The 22,424-nt window shown below is 38.4% G+C and overlaps 4 protein-coding genes across 4 annotated transcripts; 1 reads left to right on the top strand and 3 right to left on the bottom strand.

The window, feature by feature from the left end:
* Positions 1 to 2,488: 2,488 nt before the first annotated feature.
* On the bottom strand, positions 2,489 to 2,722 carry GCK72_018896 (uncharacterized protein; the record flags this gene model as incomplete). Its single annotated transcript, XM_003115460.2, has 1 exon — positions 2,489 to 2,722. The coding sequence occupies one exon, from the start codon at positions 2,720 to 2,722 to the stop codon at positions 2,489 to 2,491; it is 234 nt and encodes a 77-aa protein (XP_003115508.2).
* Positions 2,723 to 3,624: 902 nt separating this feature from the next.
* On the top strand, positions 3,625 to 5,918 carry GCK72_018897 (uncharacterized protein; the record flags this gene model as incomplete). Its single annotated transcript, XM_053732787.1, has 11 exons — positions 3,625 to 3,751; positions 3,806 to 3,960; positions 4,003 to 4,201; positions 4,247 to 4,677; positions 4,726 to 4,891; positions 4,939 to 5,010; positions 5,054 to 5,207; positions 5,255 to 5,346; positions 5,393 to 5,538; positions 5,586 to 5,750; positions 5,799 to 5,918. The coding sequence occupies 11 exons, from the start codon at positions 3,625 to 3,627 to the stop codon at positions 5,916 to 5,918; spliced, it is 1,827 nt and encodes a 608-aa protein (XP_053581700.1).
* A 72-nt stretch (positions 5,919 to 5,990) lies between these two features.
* GCK72_018898 (uncharacterized protein) lies at positions 5,991 to 6,630 on the bottom strand (the record flags this gene model as incomplete). The annotated part of the gene is made up of 4 exons (XM_003115272.2): positions 5,991 to 6,098; positions 6,157 to 6,249; positions 6,296 to 6,351; positions 6,414 to 6,630. The coding sequence occupies 4 exons, from the start codon at positions 6,628 to 6,630 to the stop codon at positions 5,991 to 5,993; spliced, it is 474 nt and encodes a 157-aa protein (XP_003115320.2).
* Positions 6,631 to 6,907: 277 nt separating this feature from the next.
* Positions 6,908 to 8,366, bottom strand: GCK72_018899 (uncharacterized protein; the record flags this gene model as incomplete). The annotated part of the gene is made up of 7 exons (XM_053732788.1): positions 6,908 to 7,054; positions 7,113 to 7,232; positions 7,283 to 7,411; positions 7,487 to 7,699; positions 7,746 to 7,829; positions 7,875 to 8,004; positions 8,053 to 8,366. The coding sequence occupies 7 exons, from the start codon at positions 8,364 to 8,366 to the stop codon at positions 6,908 to 6,910; spliced, it is 1,137 nt and encodes a 378-aa protein (XP_053581701.1).
* Positions 8,367 to 22,424: the final 14,058 nt, after the last annotated feature.

Here is a 22,424-nt window from a genome sequence, read left to right on the forward strand (position 1 = left end):
GTTTAGGGATTCATTCAGAAACCTGAGTGAATAGGCAAACGAATCCATCCGGCAGCATATTCTTAGATAGCCTACTGCTCCTCACATGGAAGAACCCTATAACCGGTGGGAATATGGGGATCGAATGCAGGTTAATGGGACTTTTGAAAACTGGAGAATTTATAAGGATTCATTCAGAAACCTGAGTGAATAGGCAAACGAATCCATCCGGCAGCATATTCTTAGATAGCCTACTGCTCCTCACATGAAAGAACCCTATAACCAGTGGGAATATGGGGATCGAATGCAGGTTAATGGGACTTTTGAAAACTGGAGAATTTATAAGGATTCATTCAGAAACCTGAGTGAATAGGCAAACGAATCCATCCGGCAGCATATTCTTAGATAGCCTACTGCTCCTCACATGGAAGAACCCTATAACCGGTGGGAATATGGGGATCGAATGCAGGTTAATGGGACTTTTAAAAACTGGAGAATTTATAAGGATTCATTCAGAAACCTGAGTGAATAGGCAAACGAATCCATCCGGCAGCATATTCTTAGATAGCCTACTGCTCCTCACATGGAAGAACCCTATAACCGGTGGGAATATGGGGATCGAATGCAGGTTAATGGGACTTTTAAAAACTGGAAAATGTTTAGGGATTCATTCAGAAACCTGAGTGAATAGGCAAACGAATCCATCCGGCAGCATATTCTTAGATAGCCTACTGCTCCTCACATGGAAGAACCCTATAACCGGTGGGAATATGGGGATCGAATGCAGGTTAATGGGACTTTTGAAAACTGGAGAATTTATAAGGATTCATTCAGAAACCTGAGTGAATAGGCAAACGAATCCATCCGGCAGCATATTCTTAGATAGCCTACTGCTCCTCACATGAAAGAACCCTATAACCAGTGGGAATATGGGGATCGAATGCAGGTTAATGGGACTTTTGAAAACTGGAGAATTTATAAGGATTCATTCAGAAACCTGAGTGAATAGGCAAACGAATCCATCCGGCAGCATATTCTTAGATAGCCTACTGCTCCTCACATGGAAGAACCCTATAACCGGTGGGAATATGGGGATCGAATGCAGGTTAATGGGACTTTTAAAAACTGGAAAATGTTTAGGGATTCATTCAGAAACCTGAGTGAATAGGCAAACGAATCCATCCGGCAGCATATTCTTAGATAGCCTACTGCTCCTCACATGGAAGAACCCTATAACCGGTGGGAATATGGGGATCGAATGCAGGTTAATGGGACTTTTAAAAACTGGAAAATGTTTAGGGATTCATTCAGAAACCTGAGTGAATAGGCAAACGAATCCATCCGGCAGCATATTCTTAGATAGCCTACTGCTCCTCACATGGAAGAACCCTATAACCGGTGGGAATATGGGGATCGAATGCAGGTTAATGGGACTTTTGAAAACTGGAGAATTTATAAGGATTCATTCAGAAACCTGAGTGAATAGGCAAACGAATCCATCCGGCAGCATATTCTTAGATAGCCTACTGCTCCTCACATGAAAGAACCCTATAACCAGTGGGAATATGGGGATCGAATGCAGGTTAATGGGACTTTTGAAAACTGGAGAATTTATAAGGATTCATTCAGAAACCTGAGTGAATAGGCAAACGAATCCATCCGGCAGCATATTCTTAGATAGCCTACTGCTCCTCACATGGAAGAACCCTATAACCGGTGGGAATATGGGGATCGAATGCAGGTTAATGGGACTTTTAAAAACTGGAAAATGTTTAGGGATTCATTCAGAAACCTGAGTGAATAGGCAAACGAATCCATCCGGCAGCATATTCTTAGATAGCCTACTGCTCCTCACATGGAAGAACCCTATAACCGGTGGGAGTATGGGGATCGAATGCAGGTTAATGGGCTTTGAATTGATAAAGAATCAAGAAGCTCTTTTTCGGCGTACCGAAATTTTTTGATACCTGTTTTTGCCACTGGAGAAAGTGATGTGAGCGAAGACGATTGAATAATTCTGATATATTTTTTTATATTGTACAATCCTCGGGAACTTCTGTCGTTTTTGATGACGTGTTCGAAGTCACGACGTGGCGATGACGTGACGGCGGCATATGACGAAATAATGAGAACACGTTCTAGCGCATATATTTTTAGTTCACGCTTCCTGCGACTATTTTTTGCGCGCTTGCTAAACTAGAAAGTTGAACTCAAACACGTGAATAAGAATCCAAAAAAGATGTTTTCCGTTTTCTTAAAGTATATTAAAACAATAGCACGGCCTCCAGCGGAGGCCCTCTCAATGCACTGCGCACAGTACTTTGAGAGGGCCTCTGTGGGAGGCCGTGCGATAGTAATCTTTTGTTGATTCCTGACTTCAAATCTTTCTGATTTTGCTCTCATTATTTTGATAAAATGGAAACTCAAGTAGAGTACTGTAGTAAACGCAGATACTTTTGAAAAGTCGATATTTATTAACCCAAACAAACACGAATAAAAGGAAAAAGACTCAAGATGGATATGCTTGACTACCTGAAAGATCTGAGACATAGAAACCAATTGGCATTTCATTTTTGTTAAAATGGTTCTCATAGATTATGGACGGTCCTTTCCCTTGTGGTGGTTCCGGTGCAACTTTGAATTCGGGTCTTGTTGGAGTTGAGAATGGAACTGGTTGACTCATTACAATTGGAGGAAGCCATTCGGTATGTTTAGTCTTTGAGAAACAACAGAACATGAACATTCTGGAAAAGTATTGAACATGATGCATTTGTTCTGGGAGTCAACTGTTAAGAAACTTACTTTTGCAGAAATGCAGTGATCAATACAACTATCCGGAATATTTTATGAGTATTCGTATAAGCTGAGAATGATTTTATCGAGAGTTTAGGAACATGAAGAATGAAATTCAATAAAGAGATCAAAACGGAAAAATAAGCGGAAATATAAAGGAAAAATGGGTGAATAGCATTGGTCATGTGGACAGGAAATTGAGATTGGGATTGAAATTCGGAAGTTGGAATTTCTTTTTTTTCCAGATTTTGGGCGAATTTTCTGGAATTTCAAGTTGGTTATGAATGAAGCACATCCTGGAATCAGTATTGTCTAGTTATGAGAGTACCCAATAATTTCAGAACAATGAAGTTATTGGTTTAGCAATTGGAATGATGTACACATATTTCAAAATTTACATTTTCCAGACAGTATAAAGATGATGTTTACTTTGAATCCACAACCAAAGTACCATGACTTGAGAGAAGTGCATGTGTACTACACGTGACTAACTTGATGCTAATTGAAGTGTTAATTATGCTATCGTTTATCTAATAGATTTACCATCCAAAACATGAATCACGTCTGGATTCAACCTGATACATAAACTACTGTAATGCCATTTCTCCTCATTTTGCTCTTTTGACCGTCACTTATTCTTTCCAAACGTGTGCTATGCCAACTCTAAAAATAACATTTTCCTCTTCTGATATCAGTATTTGCCCATTTTTCCCAATAACTATTCGGTTAGATGACGTTCTTTGAACACAGGTTTCCACTGAAAGCAAATAACGAAAGAAATGATAAAAGAACATTTTCCGATAGGACGGAAAGACCATTTCTCATATTCTGGCTCTGTTAAACCTTTAAAAAATGAGTGGAGCCGGGAAACGGAGGCTTTCCAGTTTTGTTTCTGTGAAGTTTCCAGTTGATACGGTCAAGAAATTACGAAAAACAGAAGGTGTCGGATCAGTGTTTCAGGAGACTCAACATTTCAGTAGTAAGTTACAATACTCTACGAGATTTCTAAACTGAAAAAACAAATATATTTCAGCAATTACAACTGTAAATGGTCCAAGACGTATATTTTACGGTAAACGAACAGCACGGGTGTTCTGGATTTTAATAGTCTCATCGATTTTTGCATTTCTGATGTATCAGATTGTCATTGTTTTGTTATATTTGATCTCGAAGCCAACATTATCACAAGTTTGTTTTGTTTCTTTGGGATAGAAACAACTACTTTCTCAGATATCATTCATTGCCAATGAAGGTGGAATGGATTTTCCAGCAGTAACAATATGCAGTCTGAATCCCGTAAAAACTTCTTTCATCAAAAAACTGAATTCTTCTGGAGATTTGTCAGACGAAGTGTTGAATTACCTCCTGGCAACCAAAACAAACTCAATGTATATGTTTAACAATGCAGATATTAACACTCTCAAATACGGTAGACTTGTCTGCTCAGTTTCGCTTACAAATGAAATAATTTCAGCTCATGACAGATCCATGTCATATTTGAGAAACCATCCAGACTTGCAAATCGTTGATTTTCTGAATTCAGCTCAATTTGATTGCGATGAACTTTTCGAAACGTGTTATTTTGGTGGAAGAGAATTCGATTGCTGTAAATTTATGACTCAATCTGTCACTTCTCTCGGAAAATGTTGGGAGATCAACTTACAGAACGGAACTGAATTATGGATGAAAAAACAAGTTGCACCAATGATTTCCGCCAAAACCGGGTTACAGATAGTGGCGAATGCCAGACATGCAGAACAGTTCGCTAGTTTTCATTATTCAAGTTTTCAAGAAAATGGGTTCCGATTCTTCATCCATCCACCACAAGTGAGTCCAGATCTTGCATCGGAAGGGATACTTGTTTCACCATCCAGAATTGTGAATACAGCAATCAAAGCAGTTTTGGTAAGCATCAAGTATGATATTATCAGTATCCAAGGCTAAAAATTTCAGCATGATCTACTAAATCATGACAATTGGGGCAACTGTACTTCAACATGGTCTGATAATTATGTCACTGACCTACCGTATTCTTCTTCTGTTTGCCAAGCTCTTTGTGTTGCGAATCACTTTGAGAAACTCTGTGAATGTATCCCTTATACATACAATATTAATAACAGTGAGTTCCGTTGAAATAATATTCTGAAAATCTGAGAAAAACTTCAGAACCGGACGTATGTTTTCCGTATGAAGAAGTGTCTTGTATGAAAGAGAAAATGATAAAAACCGATGGGAACGGTAATTTCTTTTTCAATTTTCTCCCACAAGCTTGAGATTGCAGGTACCACCTCACTGAATCTTCCATTCTGTGCAGAATGTCACCTGGCTTGCCAGAGATCAAGTTATGTTTCATATGCATCTTATGGGGATGGATTCAATAACAGTTCAATGACGTGGATTATGAATTTAACTGGATATAAGAGCACATACATAAAGTGAGAGTTTCATGATGGGCATCATAACAATATCAGAATGATTTCAGAGAAAACATTGCAGTTATCAATATTCACTTCATGGAATTATTCTACACATCTTATTCTCAAGTCAAAAATACTTCGATTTGGAAAGTTTTGAGTAAGAATCTATAGCAAAATCAAAAACTGTTCCCTATATCTTCTAGATCAGATATTCGGTCTGAATGGCTTATGGTTTGGGATGTCAGTCGTTTCCCTAACTGAACTCATTCTCTACATTACTAAAGTTTCGTGGTTGGCTGTTTCAAGAAGAAGAAGAAAGCACTTGTTTCAGAAGAAGATGTCCGAGAAGGTAGTTCTTTAATAGAAAGCTTATCAGTGTTCATTGTTATTTTTCAGAGAAAAGAGGAGATTCTGGAAGCAGCAGTTCAAGAAAACGAAGAAATCAAATCTCGACGAAGTTCTGCTCCAAATCTGAAAGAACTAGATGATGATTTGGAAGAGGAGGAGGATTATTGGTATAGAAATCCTCATCCATATTCGGAAACTAGTCTGGATAGTGTGGTATTTCAAATAGCGTTGTGTTCAAGTATTCAAACTAAGTTATTCCAGATTCAACTAGCGATTGACTTCGAAAAATTCAGAAACCCATCTTCCAAGAGTCTTTCAAAAATTCCAGAAGAGAACGAAGACACAGTACATTCAATAAATGAATTGGTTTTGAGGTTATGATTAGATTTAGTTTCAATAGTAAAGGATTTATTTCGGTAGCCCTATAATAACATTGAAATAATAATTAATTTGTTAAATGGACAGGGCGATGTAGAAAACGGCCGAGAAGAGAGTTAGAGCGACTGAGACGATAGAAGATGAATTGCAGAAATCCGTGTCGCAGTAGCAGTCGAGGCGTTTCTGAAAATGTAAATAAATTTTTGATTGTTCATATTCAGTAAGCCTTTGAAAAACATACAGTAGTGAATCCGACTTTAGTTGTGTCCTGATTCAAATCGAAGCATCCGTTCGATGGAGTTTGGCCGTTGTCTTCGCGAAGATTCGCGCAGCCCTGGAAATGTTTTCTTTTTTCTCATCTTTTAGCTTTTCTGACCGACCTTTGTGTAAGACGTCCATTTGTAGTTGAAGCTGTTGAAGCCGATTCTGTGGACTTCTGAAAATTTTTTGTAGAAGTGGAACACTATAACATACACTTTCGAAAGAATAACAACTCACTGGCTCTCTTGATACAGAAAGTTCCATTAGTGCAGACATCGTTTCCAGATTTTGCCTTACAGTTTCCGAAATATTGATCCGGGGAAATATTCAACTCCATATACATTTTCTTTGTCATTTTCGACATTCTCTCCATTCCTCCGCATTGATGACATTGGATTGATTCAGTTGGAGTTATCAGATAGAATACGAAAAAGAAGAAAACATAGCTGAACATTTTATTCTCCTCCAGGAAGTGGCTTGACTTGTTTGAATATGAAAACGAGATAAGAATCCGAGACTTCTTCCCAGAATATAAAGGATGGGAAGGTGCTTCAGACGATGACACTTCTCCATAGTAACATCGACTTATTCATGTGTACAAACTACGTTTCCTCCTTTTTTCTGTGGTCCTTCGTCTTTTGTCTAAAATAACGACGCAAAATACGAAAATAAAGAGGAAACAGAGTTCAAAAAAACGAAAAAAACAGAGTATGATTTTCGGAAAAGAAGATTTATTGAAGAGACAAGGCAAAACCAACACGTTTCTGTCCGATATCATGTACATTACAGTATTGTCTCATAAAAGGTCCACCAAGAATCCAAGCAGGTCCAAATCCTGCATATGACTGAGGGATAGCAGCAAAGAGACAGGAGTTCGTCTGTAAATTTCGACACAATTTTGAGAATTTCGAAGCAAAGCAAAAGAAAAAAACTTACGTCAATCTGTAGAATGTAGTTGTTTGCTCGAATGACATAATTGAAACCTCCAATTTTCATTTTGATTGGTCCAGCGTCTGCATTGCATGGAATATTGAAGACTTGATTCGTTCGGTCCCACTTAAAAAAAATGTATTAAATTTCTTTTACACCCAGTTCTCTAAACTGACAGTAGCTCCTGCTGCCTTGGCCAGACCATCAATAGCTGCTTGTGGTCCACACAAAAATGACGTGGCGGTATCTGTGATGACTTCATAAGTCGTGGTAGAGACATATGATCCGAGGGAGAATCCAGTGGCCTGAATTCAAAATTGAAATTGAAATTGATTTATTTTTACCTGGAACTGATAATGCCTTGCATTTGTGAGTGGAACGTATCCAATGACTGGTCCACAATGATTCTTATCCAAAGCTCCATAGGTGAATGCTCCACTAGCAGATGTTCCAGGTGCACCTCTCTGACCGAACCATGTAGTAAAAATTGGCTGATCAAGGAGTCCAAGATTAATTGCATTGATTAGTGGCGGAGTGATATTATCGACTGCAAGGGCAGTGAACGCCAATCCGAAGATTCCCTCTTTTGGGCTCTGAAATATCAGAAAATTGAATACTGATAGAGCGAAAAATGCTAACCCATTTGAAATCAGATCCAACTGTATCAGCTACTCCAAGGTAAGAGTTAGGAATAGCGAGTTGGGGTTCAAAACTTCCTCCAATCTGGAAAATAACTCATTTGATCTCTTCGAATAGTTTGCTGCTCACTTTGACAGTATCAATACCCAAAGTTCCATAAGCATCACCACTGGCGTACTTGATCTGCCATGGTTTGTTTGTAGCAATATAAGTATTTGACTCTTTCTCATTGAATAATCTTTTTTTCTCGCAATATGTTCTGAAAATGTTGAATTTCCAGATCCCACTGAATCTCCACTATACTCACGTGCAATTAGTTCCTGGAATCAGGAGATTTGCTGAACCAGTATCCAAAACGACAATGAAGTTTTGATCAGGAGTTCCAACTGTGATATTTCCCATGTACTCGTAATAAACATAATCTGTGGCACTCTGGACTACGGTAGCCAAATTAGAGGATCGTGCCGAGACCATTCTATCACGAAAATCCAGATAGGCGGGATATTCTCCATTTCTAATCAATTGAATCATCTGAGACTCCTTCCATACTAATTGATGTTCGAGGACTGCAGCCGTCGATGTAGCCACAAGAAGGAGAAGAATGGAAGTTAGACCCATCATCTGTAAAAAAACTGAAACCTCAAAAAAAGAAACATCTGGAACAAGAATTGGAAAATGTGAGAAAAGTCATGTCGAAAAGAAAATTACAACAAAAACTAAATAAAGTTATCAGTGAGAATTGGAGTAGCGAAACAGAGGGAATCGGTTGATAATTTTTTGAGCTCTTCCTGATAACAGGTTGCTACATCAGATTATGAACTCTGATTTCCAGTTATAAATACTGTTTTAAGTAGAGGTTGATTAGAAAATTCGTAAACATCTGGAAGATAGTTGAACTTGATTAAAAATGCGATGCATCCTTTTGGTCAGTCGTAACATTTTCAGATGCTTCGGTAGAAGATACAGACATTTGGACATCCGGCAAACAGATTCACCCCTGTGTTCTCCAAACAGTAATGCGATTTTTGCATTCTACGAATTCTGAACTATGGAACGATATGAAAAAAATGTACTTTTCCGAAAAAACTTCCTCATATTTTCTATTTCCTCTGACCGAATTCAAGTACATACTTGTACATAATTTCACTTTTTGAATCGTCCGCCCGTCCCGGTTTCCTTCCCAGCAATTCTCCGCTCCGACGAAAAACTTGGATTCCCTGCTGCGAGAAAGAGATTTGACACTAAACAAGTCTGTAAAAGTGCACATGGTCATAAATCAGCCAATCGGACTAAACGTCTCTCTGTTTCTTTTTTTCTCGTCAGAAGGCCACCCATATCCCAACGAATGTTGCCTCTTCTCTTAAACAATGAGGCATGTTCCCAATTTGAGGGCACCCTCGGGACCCCCAGGGAGGCTCTTTTTCGATTTGTTGCCGCTAAAAAGTCCGCGACCCCAGTTCTGTTTTTTCTCATTTCCTTTGTGATTGTGCAAGTGCTTGGGAGCTGGGACTGGGGGCCAGCTTTTTTGTTTGCAGAAAATTGGGTCCCTGTGGTCTTCGTTTGGTACCAGAAAAAGTGCAATTGGAAAAGGAACGAAACAAGACGGAAAATGAAGAAGAAGACTCGGAAAAACACTGGAAGCCAAATTAAATTTAAAAGAAGAGAAGGAGATGGTGGACCACTAGAATGTTGCCCTATTCATTTGGAATCTCTTCGCCATCTTTATTTTTTTCTTTTGTTTCTATTTGAAATATTCCGTTTTCAGTCAAAACCATTTTTTCGTAATACCCAAGTTTCTATCAGTCGAATGAAGTGAAACGAAATAGACCATTTTCTAAATTTTAATGTAAACCTAGGAAAACCTCAACTTCTCTTCTCACCTTATATGACTCTTGTACATAAACTCTGAGCCGTTCCCATCCCTCATTGTTCAATCCATACAACTGTAAACATGTTTTCGTTTCCACGTTTTAATGTCTTGCACATAGAAAACGTATGTATAGTATTCTTTTGCTAGGAAGAATTGATATGCAAATGATCTTCCATTTCCGATTATCGATATCATACGACCTTTTTTCTATGGAAGTGTCAATTGTTTAGTTGATTTATAATGAGGAAAATCGACTGTGGTATTCTAATTATTTCTGGTTAATTGATTAGTCAGATATGCAATTCGAATACCAAAGATCAGAAGTTCACTGTTTCACGTATACGTGGCCTATGAATTCTGTCTGTGTATCCAGATGTCCAAGATATATTTATGTATAATCCTGTCTGTCAGGGTCAGTTACTTTTTGGTTGTTTGAACTCGAATCTCCAGACAGACGACATACAAAGGTCAAACAGATACCAACACAATCTACTCATATATTTTCTTAACACATCTGATTCGCATGGAAAGTTTCTTAAAAGCGACCCTCTCGTTCCTCTTTCAATCCTTGTTACCTCTTATTCTACACCATTCATATTCGTTTTCCTATCTTTTTCATTCCCTTTCGTTTCTTCTCATCAGCTCAAATGCACCATGGAAACTTGAACCTTTGACCTCAAATGAAATATAGTCTGCGTCTCTTCACCTCTTATATTATTTTCCTCATCATCTAGACTCATCTATCACCGTTTCGTCGCGTGTCGTCCGTATTGTTCCAACTTGTTTCTACCCCCTTACCTCCTCTGATTCTTTCTTTCACTATTTTGGCGCACTTTCTACCCAATAAATCGAACGAAAAACGAGAAGAGGACAACTCGGAGACAAAGACAATGTTGCCTTGTCGCTGAGGAGCGGGGTGAAAAGGCTAGCTTTGAGAATGGGAGAGAATGACAACAACCAAGAATTTATGGATGACGGCCTGGGGGTGACGGTAGATTTCTGAAGGTTGGGAAAAAGTAGCAGCGCTTGCGTAAGAACATACCGTCGGCTTCTTAAGAACTTAGCTAGCGAACGAAAAATAACGCAACAGGAAATCTAACAACATTCGGGGGGAGGTTATGATTTCGAAGAGAATTTTCGATGAAGGGAACTGAGTAATTTGTAGATTTCATAGAGAGGTCAGTAACTTTTTGGGGCAAAGTTCATTTAATTTGCACTATTCAATGTTCAAGGCAGTTTTCCAGAACCCATATTAGTTGGGGTGATTTTTCTGAAAATTTCAAAGAAAGCCTTGAATGATGAGAAGACAATTCTTGAACCCGACAAGTTTTAAAAGTACTCTGTTTGAATAAATTATATCACAGTAGTTCCTTTTTCAAGTTGAAACATATCTGCCCTCCAAAACTTTTTCTAAGCATGCAAAACATATAAAAATGAGTTTTTCCATCTCCAATACTTCTATTTTCGTAATGTTTTCCCATCGGCGTCCAACTTTTTCCACTTTTCTTACCTCCATTCTGATCTGTCTGAAATCTCGACGTCGCCGTCGTCTTTTTGCTCCATTTTCCACTTCTTCTACCCTGATTGTGAGCTCAATTCCCACGATTTGCACTTTCCAAAAGTGCTCTCTTTCACCCATTTTCGTACCACACACAAACACATTTCAGAGATTACCTATGAGAAATCACATGTTCTTTTCCGAGATTTTAGTACCTCTAGGTCTGATTGTAGTGGTACTAGACACTCGTATAACACAACCTTAGTGAATTCTGTCTGAAATTTGAATTCAGATTTTCAGTTGGAAATTTGAATCAAAGGAAAAACGTGCCCAAAATTCTTTTTTTCTGAGTTTGCCAAAAAAAAAACTACAAAAATGTAAAGAAAAAATGAAGAAAAAAGCCATCGACACACGTTACGAGGAATTGAGATTCTAATCCTTTCCGGCAACGTGTGTGGTCGCTTTTCCCAATTATTTTCTCTAAATCTCTTCCTCTCCCACACTATTTCTCTCCTCTCGCTCATCATTATGGTATTTGAAGCGAGATGAGCCGATTGCAATCCATTTGTCCTTTTTGAATCGAACATGTTTCACACACTGTTCGTATGTAGTTACTTCTTTTCGTCTCAGTTTTAATACCTGATTTCATGTAATGGTTTTAGTTTTGATCTTCGAAAAATCAGACGGTTGAGGATTTAAGAATAAAGAGTTGAATATAGTAGATCTTGCAGTATGTGGCCTTGGAGGGCAATTTTTAAAAAACTGATGAAAAACTTACTCTTGAATCGAGTAGGTCAGATTTTAATACCTAATTTAGCTCGCTCCAATCCAATTTTGTTGGAGAGTTTCAAGAGCAACCCATATTTTGTAGGTTACCCTAGAAACTTTCTCAATTTCCAAACAAAAGTCGAATATCTTTCAAGTCTCCGCCCCCATTCATTTCGTGCGCAAAAGTGCAAATTTCTCAAAATGGGGTTCGTTCGTAAGCGAGGTTGTTTTTGAGAGAAGACTTTCGTAGACTCCGCCCCTTTTCAGTATTCCTTCCTCAACACGTTAGTTGTTCTGTCATTGTTGCTTGGCCATATGATCCTGACTTTTCTACTTCCAGGTAATTCATTTCGGATCAGAAACTCATCTTGGTTCAATTCGAACATCATCCGAAACCAACGGATATTGGCGACCGGAATCGAATCCGAAATCAGGTACGACCTTGGAGAGGTTAGGAATTTACTTCATGGGAGGTTAACTATATTGGTGTTCTATTGGAATGAGATGGTCTAAGGGTTGTTTGACAGGTTAGGGGGAGAAAAGATTTGATATCATATCTCTTTTTATCTTCATTTGGAAGCGTTCTTCTGGTTGCTGATGCATTTTTTGTATCCCTTTTTATTCTTTTTTGTTGACATTCTCTGACTTCTACTCCTTTTTTTTCGTTCACGATGTTTTCTTTTTTGATTTGAGAATTTTGCAGAGACGAATGTTTTAATAGAACAGGTCGATTAAGTTATGTTATTTTTTCCTATTTTTTATTCTATGTTGGATTGCACTCATCAATGAATCAGATCTGACACTCTTTAAATCTTATCTTATTCACAGCATTAATTAGTTCTGGACCTCAAAGATACTTCGTGAAAGTAATTTTTGAATATTTTTCATTTTCTTTGCGTTCTTCAAAAAAGTTGCTTCCTTCGGATATCCTAATGCAGAGGTCCCTCTCTTTTCATTTTTTGTCGATTCTTCAATTTCCGGTCTCTTCAATATTCGTCATTCATTTCTACTTCGCTCCCTTTCAATCAAGTTTCCATTGTTCTCCGCTATAATAAGCTTCATTATCATCATAAATGCACTATCAGACATACCACCATTTTGTGCTCTTTTCTCTCAGTAGCTCAGGCAGTCTGTGCCTGTCGCGGATGCCTTCGCCTTATCAGGGCAACAACATTTTGCAACATTTTCAAGCCCTTATCATCTGAATTCCCAAGACATCAGGAGACTACAGTTTTCAGTTTTCTGTACTGATAGTGAAGTTTTGAACTCGAATGAAGAGAAGATGAGAAAAGTGCACTTTCAAGAGTTCAAACGTCTTGAAAAAGATTTCGAAGACAGATAAGAACAGAGAAAAGTCATCAAAACCAAGAAGAGGGTCCAATGAGGAAGATAGAGAATGAGAAAAAAGAAAATAGAAAATACGGGAGGTCTTGATTCTGTTTTTTCTCCACTGGAGGTGTCTATGTCTGTAGTTGTTTCGAACAAAACTGTATCTCAATGTTCTGAAAACGAACCATTATTTTCGCGGATTCTCTCTTGGTTGCCACCACCTATCACTTGTTCCTGTTGGACCGGTGCCAGGTAGTTCTCGTACGCTGACGTCCTAAGGTTATCAGCACTTTTGGCCATTTCAAAGAAATTGACAATTAGTTTGGAGGCGGTAATTTGTGGAAAACTATACTAATTGCAAGTAGATAAGCCGACTGGTTGTATAATCTATGGTACTGAAGTAAACCTCGAAATTCTAAGTTCTCTTGATATTGAGGGCGTATCGTAGTTTTCATGATGGAAAGAACTGCTATTGCATTTATTCAATCTCATATATCATTCCTTTTTGTTCTTGTATACTCGTTTGTCCTCTTCCGATGAACTCTGAAACTGAAACTATGGTTTCTCCCTAAAGTATCTCTATTTCATCTCTTCACGGTATTCCCGATCTTTCTGCCAGACACTAATCAAATGAAACGTTTGATTTCTCCACTTCACCAACTCTTTTCTCCCGTTTTTCTTTTCTTCGATTACTATCCAAATTTGCATTTTTACCACACACGTTGTGTCTCTCCCAGATCCGTTGTCTGCCTAACAGACCACCCACCTCGTTTTTATGAGTTCTCCATCTCAGTAATGAAATGCACGACGGAAACGAAACTATCAAGATGACGGTTTTAGAAACATAGGAAAAGACCTCCCAGCCGTTTAGACCGAAATCTATCTTGATGAGAGGTAGAGATCAGGTAGATGGGTTTGCACTCTTTCACACAATACGGTTTCGATTCTCATCTAAATGGGCTTGATGACATCCCGAAATGGCCGAGTGAGCGAGGCAAAAAACGGTCATAAATATTTTGAAAGAGCGCTCCCTCGCCGCGCGTCTACCTAACCCAACACACGGACTAGACACATTAAAATTTGCAACCTCAAAAAGAATGTGAAAGAACAAAGGGCTTGCCTTTTTTACTTCGAGAGGAAGGGAACTTTCTCCTATTACAGTATACCTCCTCCTCCCACCTCTTCTTCAAAAGTCGTGAAGAGTTAGACAAATATTTCTTCACCGAAATCTTTCTTCGTTCTTTTGGCTTTCGAACTTTCTATTTTTAAAACTCTGGTTTTCAGTGGAAATGGTGATGAACGATAACTTGTTCTGGTGCAACTTCGACCCAAATCGTGTCTGGAGAGCTCCGACCCCGAAGACGACGCCTGATATATCGGTGAATGATGAGAACCGGGAGGTCGGAAAATCAGGTGGGTGACCTTTGAAGATGTGGAAAACAAAGGGTTTGAGAACAACACAATGTGACTTTTTGTTTGTCTTTTGAAATTTGTTTTCAGAATAGTTCGTCTTTAGAAAAATAGCCTACGGTAGTATTGACACTAATTTTTTTGTTTTCAAGGAAGTTTTTGAAAAAAAACATAAAGAAAGCATGATTTCGGCATCGATAGTTTGAGAAGATATTGTTTATTTATCACTGATTTAGTTGTGGATAAAATAAATCTATTCATGATTCGATTCATGAAGCCAGATTAACCCATGTTAACAGAATTAGCTGAACAATTGCATTTCATGAACTTGATTTTCTTCATCCAACCTTTTTCCGTAATTAATTAGAACCTATAAAATCTGCAAAAGCTAACACCAATGAACCGAGTGTGTAGCAATACAATCCATCACACAAAGCACACTCACGCTTTTGTAGTTTCTTTTATGAATAAGAGGTGTCCCTTCTTCTGTGACAAATCACTGTCAACACTCCTAGTTGGAGATTAAAAGATCATTCCGAAACCTAGGAATTTCGATTATTCGTTTTTGCTTCTTTGCTCATCTCTTCATAATCGTTCAAATTGATTTATGAGAAGCAGCTCATTCGTCAGTCAGTCACCTCATTGCCACCTCACATTCCAATCCTTAACGAGGTGCTCTTCCACAGCTCATTCATCTATTCCATCTATCCACCACTTCACTATTACACACTTTGAATTTTCGAACTCGAAAACCCCCTTCTTCTTCTCATTATTTCCAATCAATCTTCCAATTTTTCTATACAACTAAATTGAGGGATGGAGCAGAGAAAAAGAGTCAAGAGTCTCCGGCGCCAATTCTTTATCATATGGAGGCTCTTGCTCTACCAGGGCAGTCGTCAAAAAGGCGTCGTTGGAATAGTATAGAATCTGAAGAGAGTAACCAAGGTATTTGAGTCGATTCACTATGATAAGAAGTTATTCTGATAAGACAACCCTCCAAAATGTTGCCATTTGCTTTGGTTTTCCATAGTCACGAAGACGTAAATGTTGATGACGGCGGGTGAACACTTGCACTATTTATCAGAACCTGTCAAATGTAGTATTAGAGAGAAATCGAGAGAGTTTTAGAGTAGGAGAGAGTCCAGAGATACCCGCTGAAAATGCTCTTTTGCGGTGGGAGTAGACAAGAGCTCAGAATTGTGCAATAAATTGACAGTTTTTGGGTTGAGTTGATGGAAAAAGATAGTGACATTTATTACATTAAGTCGGCGGAAAGTGATTGAAGTAATTTTGGGAGTTACTTGAGTAAAAATGGAACTATACGAATGACAAAGTACAGATGCTTTGTGGAAATTTAATAAGTTCAGACCACGACGAAAAAATTTGTGAACTGATGTTTTTCAAAAAAAAAAATTGCCAATGGTGAAATGTGCTTGTTAGGATCACAATCTCCAGAAATTGATATCTATCGCAACTTTTCAGAAGATATCGAGTCTACTTCATTTTGAAAATAGAAGTTCACTTAAAAACCGGCTCCCCAACGTGCCTATTCGGGATTTCCTAAATGGAAGAAAAATGAAATCTTAGGTTTTCAAGTTGCTTCTTCATTTTTATTCGAAGAATTTCGATTGAGAATATATCATTGTTCAGAAGTTGTTTCTAATGACGGCACCTTCAAAACTCTAATTCAGTGAATAACGAAACTTATAGTAAGCAAGACCCATTGAATACCAGACTTGCAAAACTCCGGGCCGGGCCGAGAAAGCTCCGGCCCGGCCCGGATTTGAATTTTTGAACTTTTTTCACTACAATTTTTTGTCCAAAAATTTATTTTCTGAAAATTTTTCATATTTTTCCTCAAGTATTTTTTCAAAAACCTTCGAAACCTACAAAAATTGTTTTTAAGAAATATTTTTCAAAAAAAATCGGGAAATTTTCGAAAAAAATTTTTTGAATTTTTTCAGTACTGAACTTCCGGGCCGACCGGGCCCTAGAAATTTTCCTTCCGGCCCGGCCCGTTGCAAGTCTGGAATACCCCAACGTTTCAACGTGTTTACTCAGTTTGAAATCTAGAGGATGTCTACATGAAATATACAAATCATACATTACTCAACCTTGCCGAAACGGAAAACATCTCCAGATGCTCATCATCTGACTATATAATATACTTTCATTCATACACGTCGGCACTTCAGAAAACAACAGCTGAGTTAACATAGGGAAGCATTTTCTAGAATCTCAAATCTTCATTCGTCTCGCTTCATTCAAGATCTACTATTCCCTCTCTTCATTTTCCAGTCCCTTCATAAAGAAACACTTCCGTTTTTATCTGTTTCTATAATCTCTCAATTCACACATTTCCTTTTCCTCATTCTCTTTCTATCGCCGATCGGTGCCTCATTTATCAAATCGTAGGCCCCACTGTCTGAAAGATGACGTTGAGGATGAGAAGGTAGACCTGCGGCATCGTTTGAAAATTTGTTGCGAAAATCTGTCGAAATATTTGAGAGAATAAGAATTACTACAAAATCTGTTTCACTGGTATATGCTATCAATTACCCGATGACGCGCGCGCCTATGAAGTACTCCTGTACTTCTACAGACGATGTAGGGTGTCTGGGAATTTCTTGAGAAATCGAAAAAAGGAGAAGACAGAAGAAGGGAAGAAAAAGGATCAGGAGATCAAAGTTTCCAATGAAATTATGATTCGATGATAGGTCATCCGATAGGTAATAGAGATTTGCTAGACATGACTCTCTAAGAAAAATTTATTCAATGTTCTCAGATTTTCCGAGGACATGAGAAATCGCAACTATCCACCATTTTCGGTCATCTCTGCCTTCCAGACATTGCCTCTCCACTATTGAACAAACACACCAAAACACAGTCTCCTTTTCATCCAAAAATATATCACTTGGGTAAACATTCCGATTCCTTCTGTTTTTCAATTGAATAGTGTCTCGTCCTGATTAATTTCGAAAGTATTTATTATGAATACTTTTGTTTGAAAGAAAAAATTGAAACCACTGAAGCAGTTCCAAACTCTCCTTCTTGTTCCCTATCATCACGTTCCAAAAGCCCCAGTGGTTTGTGGTCCCCTCCTTGAAAGCTCGAAAACCCACATTAACTTCAGCTGATAAACAAAAAAAAGAGAAAGGGTACTCCCAATAGATAGATTGATTTATGAGATGATAATTAGATCGAAAAATACACAAGTATTACACAACGGACAATTCCATTGTTCCCTTTTAAAATGAGAAATTTCTCAGTAACTTCTCATTTTTACTAATCAATCAGATCAGAAATAGATGAATCGGATTGATTATTGGTACTTGGAATTCTGATCTGAATCTATAAAAAGAGAAGAACAAAGTTCGAGAGTAAAGAACAATACCGAAACAAGTACAAAAGATTTCTGACCCGTTGATTCGAATTCTCCTTCTAGCGGATCAAAAAACCATCTCGCGCCAATACACTAAAGGCATCAATCACTTTACTGACAAACCGTTGCAAGAAGTATTAAAAAAAGTCCTTCTTGTCTGACCCGATTAATTTGCAAAGTGTCACGTAACAGACATAGGACCCCCAGCCTTCAAGTCTAGTGAAAAAAGTTCCGCGATCAGAAAACGAAATGGACTTTTTCCGAAAAGTTGCAAAAAAACCAATCACTTCAGTTTGATAAGCGGTGAAATTGATCACTTTGATCTTCTCCGCAACCGCCTACTACCCGTTCTACTGGCATTGTGCCAACAAAAACGCAACAGTTTTTTTTTCTTTTTTCGGCATACGGCGACCGGCGGGGAAAGATCAAAAACGTTTTGTTGGAATAGAATTGGAGCAAAAAGTCTGAGTAGTGTCTGCCGCCTATGTGTGCGTTGAAAAAAAGTGTGTTAAAAACTACGAACCGGCGAGCAAACCGAAAACTTGCCGAAAGGTGCACTTTGAAGTAAACACAGACACGCACCGATCAACGGCACGCAGAGAAAATGGAGACTTCATAATTTGTTTAGACTCTTTTTTTTCTTCTTCTTATAGTACTTTCCAAATTATTTTTTATTTCTTTTCATCCCCATTCATCACTATAATTCCAATCAGATCCTATCAAAATGCAACAACATACATTTAATGATACCTATTTCTTTTCTCCTACTCCCATTCAAAAAGAAGAGAAAAAAGAGAAGAAGAAAAAGAGTTGTATACGTTCAACTGGACGTTGAGAACAGTTGTCCCGCAATCCGTGCAACTCACGGGGCTCCGATAGCTTCTTTCCGCGTGACATACGTGAAATTTCGATTGAAAGAAAGGAAACGAGTGATAAATTGACATGGAATCGGAACCCAACTCTGAACTCGCAATTCCTCTCATTGCTACTATACTTTTTGTGTTTCTACGCCTTGTGACGCTGTTTGCAAATTTTTTCGGTGGGGGAGGCGAAGAGCATGTTAACAGAGCTCTTCGTGTTGTTAAAGGTTGTTTTGATTGATTATATATATATATACTAGAATGACTGACATATTCCGTAGATCCGGTCTTGGAATATCCATTAGACGGTGCAGTTCGAATACTAAAAAAATACCGTTTTCTAGACTCAAACCACATTCTAGCCCCCACTCAAATGTTCAAAGGAAAATGCCTTTCTGCTCAAAAAACGGTAATGAAACTGATGATAACTATGCTTTTTCAGAATCATCATGTGATTCTACAGCGAAATTAGGAACTTTTTTGTTGGCAATTCATTGATAAACATACGTTTTTTTCTCATTGAAGGCGCCATTCAGACGGTTTGGTTGGAACAAAATTATTTTTTTGTCGTTATTACAACTGATAATGTTCAGTTTTTCAGTTTTAGTTCCGTGTCAGCACAACTTCTGCTAGAGCTCTTTTTGTCCTGATCGATACTCAGACAGTCTGATAATGCTGAAGTTGCTCCTGAGAATCCAATGTTCTTGTTGTGATTCACGTGTTCTCAGTTCTCTTCTCATGAGCTCATCGGGTCCGAAGATTACGAGTGTCACTGGTTTGACCCTTTGCAAAAAGACGGATAACTTCCGTCGGGTCCCTTCTTTCTTTCACTCGGAAATTCCTTCACATGTGTTGACTGCGGTCACTTTTTAAATGAGTGTTCCATGAAGATTGTTGTGCTTTGGCCCCTCCGGGAGAAAATCAGCAGGAGCAAAGGGAGCAGGAGGGTTTGCACAAACACGGGAAAGGCCCGAATGGCCCACCCGCTCAAGTGGGTAGGCGATGAAGCGACGATGATCACTGATTGATTGATGGCTTTATTTGGTTTCGAAGAGACGAAGAAAACGCGAGAAGATGAAGAAGAGTATGTAATAAATAATAGGTGTGGAGGTTATCTTTAACTTGATCTTGTACTAAGGAAGGTCGTTATCATTTCACCCTTGATTTTTACTTCCTCCCCAAATTTGTCAATGAAACAAATTTGATCTTGTTTCTTTTTTCCGTGTTTGACTTTGATCCGTGCCCTATTCTACTCCTCTTCATGTTTCTTCAGTAGTTTGTACACCTGTTTCGATTCCGATCCAATACTTTCCCGATTGTCCTTTTTATTCAGTACGTATCTCTGTTCAATACATACAAGTTTCGGTGCGATTTCGAATGTAGGTGTTCGGAATGCCTGATAAGTGAGTATTCAGCTGCCTCTCAACTCCTTTTTAGACTGGAGATTTTTGATATCCTAAAGTTCTCAAATTGCCTGGGTCATACCGAAAGACTAGACAAAGAAAGAAATAAAATTGGCTCATTTTTCCTGTCTACCTCATCCAAATCGTGGCCAATATCCTTTCACCGTATTGCTCTCCTCTCTCAATCACAGTGGGACATCATTCTTATTCGAGAGGATAGCCAATTTTCAAAAATATATGGCAACATTCATGTGTGCACTTTTTCACTTGAATCGGTGCTACTTTTTCAATTTTGACGAGCGTATATAAATGATGGTCATTGTATTCCTGAGAAAAACAAGGCAAAAAGTGAGAGCCTTGTATTAAGTGGAGAGAGTAGAGTCTCTCTATCATTATTCGGTCTTTTCTATTCCATATTTGTACAAGCTTCTATTTAGACAAATATGTATTTGAAGGTAGGGGGGTCTTCCGATAAGGGTAAAGAAGATTTTGGTCTTCTCGTCTTTCCTCTCATCAGCCTAATCATCATCATGACCGTGTTTGTTGTGTTTAGTATGTTTCTAACCTTGTTAACCTTTTGTTTCTATTTCTTCAATACCCAATGATTTATGACCAAATCAGATGAATCAAGGATAGGGAAAGAAAATTAAAAGGAAAGATGGAATGCAATTGATCTGTCCTGTCCTTCGGATAATAATCATATGTAGTTTAGATTGACCTTGTTCTAATGGTTGGGGACACCTCCTCATGGATTTCGGGGAATCCCCTTTTATGATGAAAGGTGTCTTTTGTCATCTCACTTGAATACGTGTCCCTACTCGTGTCATATACATAAACCCTTTTTCCATATACATTTGCATTTTTGTGTCCCCCTCTACTCAACATAACCTGTCACATATTTGCATTCACCCTGAAAAAAATGACGATGGTGGCGGTGTCTCCAAGGGTCCTAGATGAATCAGAACACTTTTTTCTGCAGCGGCAACCGATGATATCATCTACTGTGTAATATGTGCAAACTGCAGTAAAACTGTTCTTTTTTCTGAAGCTGAAACAAATAGAATCATTTTTTGTAATCTTCCTCACGTGATGGAGGTAATCCAAATCCTACAAAAATATAGTGCATCGGTAGGTGTGTCGTTTGACGCTTATGGGCTATGGGTGTCTAGTTGTGATGATCCGGTTCGGAGTACTCTTTCAAACCGTATTATGAAATTTGTACACACCTATATGTGATGATGATATTGTTGGAAAAAGTAGGTCACAAGGGTTTGAAAGTTTTTTTTGGAAATATTGGCAGAGTGAAAAAAACCGCTCATTTGTTTTGTGTTCCTCTGGTGATTTCGAAATTCACTTATCTTTCTTCCGATTTCATTCACGAAAGCCTGAACTCTTGTTGTCTAGCCATGCCACATGGAAGGGAACCATCGTGTGATCTTGGGTTTGGAAATATGATATCCCAGACCACGTGTTATGATGATGAGATGAGTTAAGTATTGAGCAAAGCATGGCTAAAAATCACTTGAGAGTCCATCTTTCTGAAAATTTAAGACTCCATGATGTTTGTGTTCTATCTTTCGTTTCCAAAGTTACGAGATGTCCCTGACTAACTTCACTTCCATGTTGAAACCCCAACATCAATACTCACCGATAACTTTTTCATTGCAAAACCATGAACTTTTATTCTATTTCTTGGAAACTAACATAATCTTGTCGCCCATCTTTGGTCATCGAAACATTTTTATCAATGTCATAAGGGCTTTTCCCTGTTGCTCTGTTACTTCCCAGTTGTTTTTCTGTTGCATCGGTCTTCTCTCCGATCTTCACCCACCCTGTCATTCTATTACCATCTGATTTTCCTCTCGAACACACCAAAAATCAAATAAACATCATAGTTTTTTCTTGGCCTATCCATCAAATCGAGTATCCGTTTTATCTGTTTTTCGTGTTCAAAACGTTTCACGTTTTCCCCCGTTTTTCGGGGGTTTCAATTCTGGCAATGTGCCAACATGTGGTACCGATGGAAAGAGAGAGGGATAGAGAATCGAAAAGTGAGAATAAAAGAGATGAGAGAAGAAGTGAGGAGTGAGAATGCCAGGTGGTTGTAATGACAATTTCAATCTCATCTCACATTTGCTAGACGTCGTGCCGTCCCTTCA

This window comes from Caenorhabditis remanei, chromosome V (genome assembly GCF_010183535.1).
Source record: "Caenorhabditis remanei strain PX506 chromosome V, whole genome shotgun sequence".
Taxonomy (NCBI): Eukaryota; Metazoa; Nematoda; class Chromadorea; order Rhabditida; family Rhabditidae; genus Caenorhabditis; species Caenorhabditis remanei.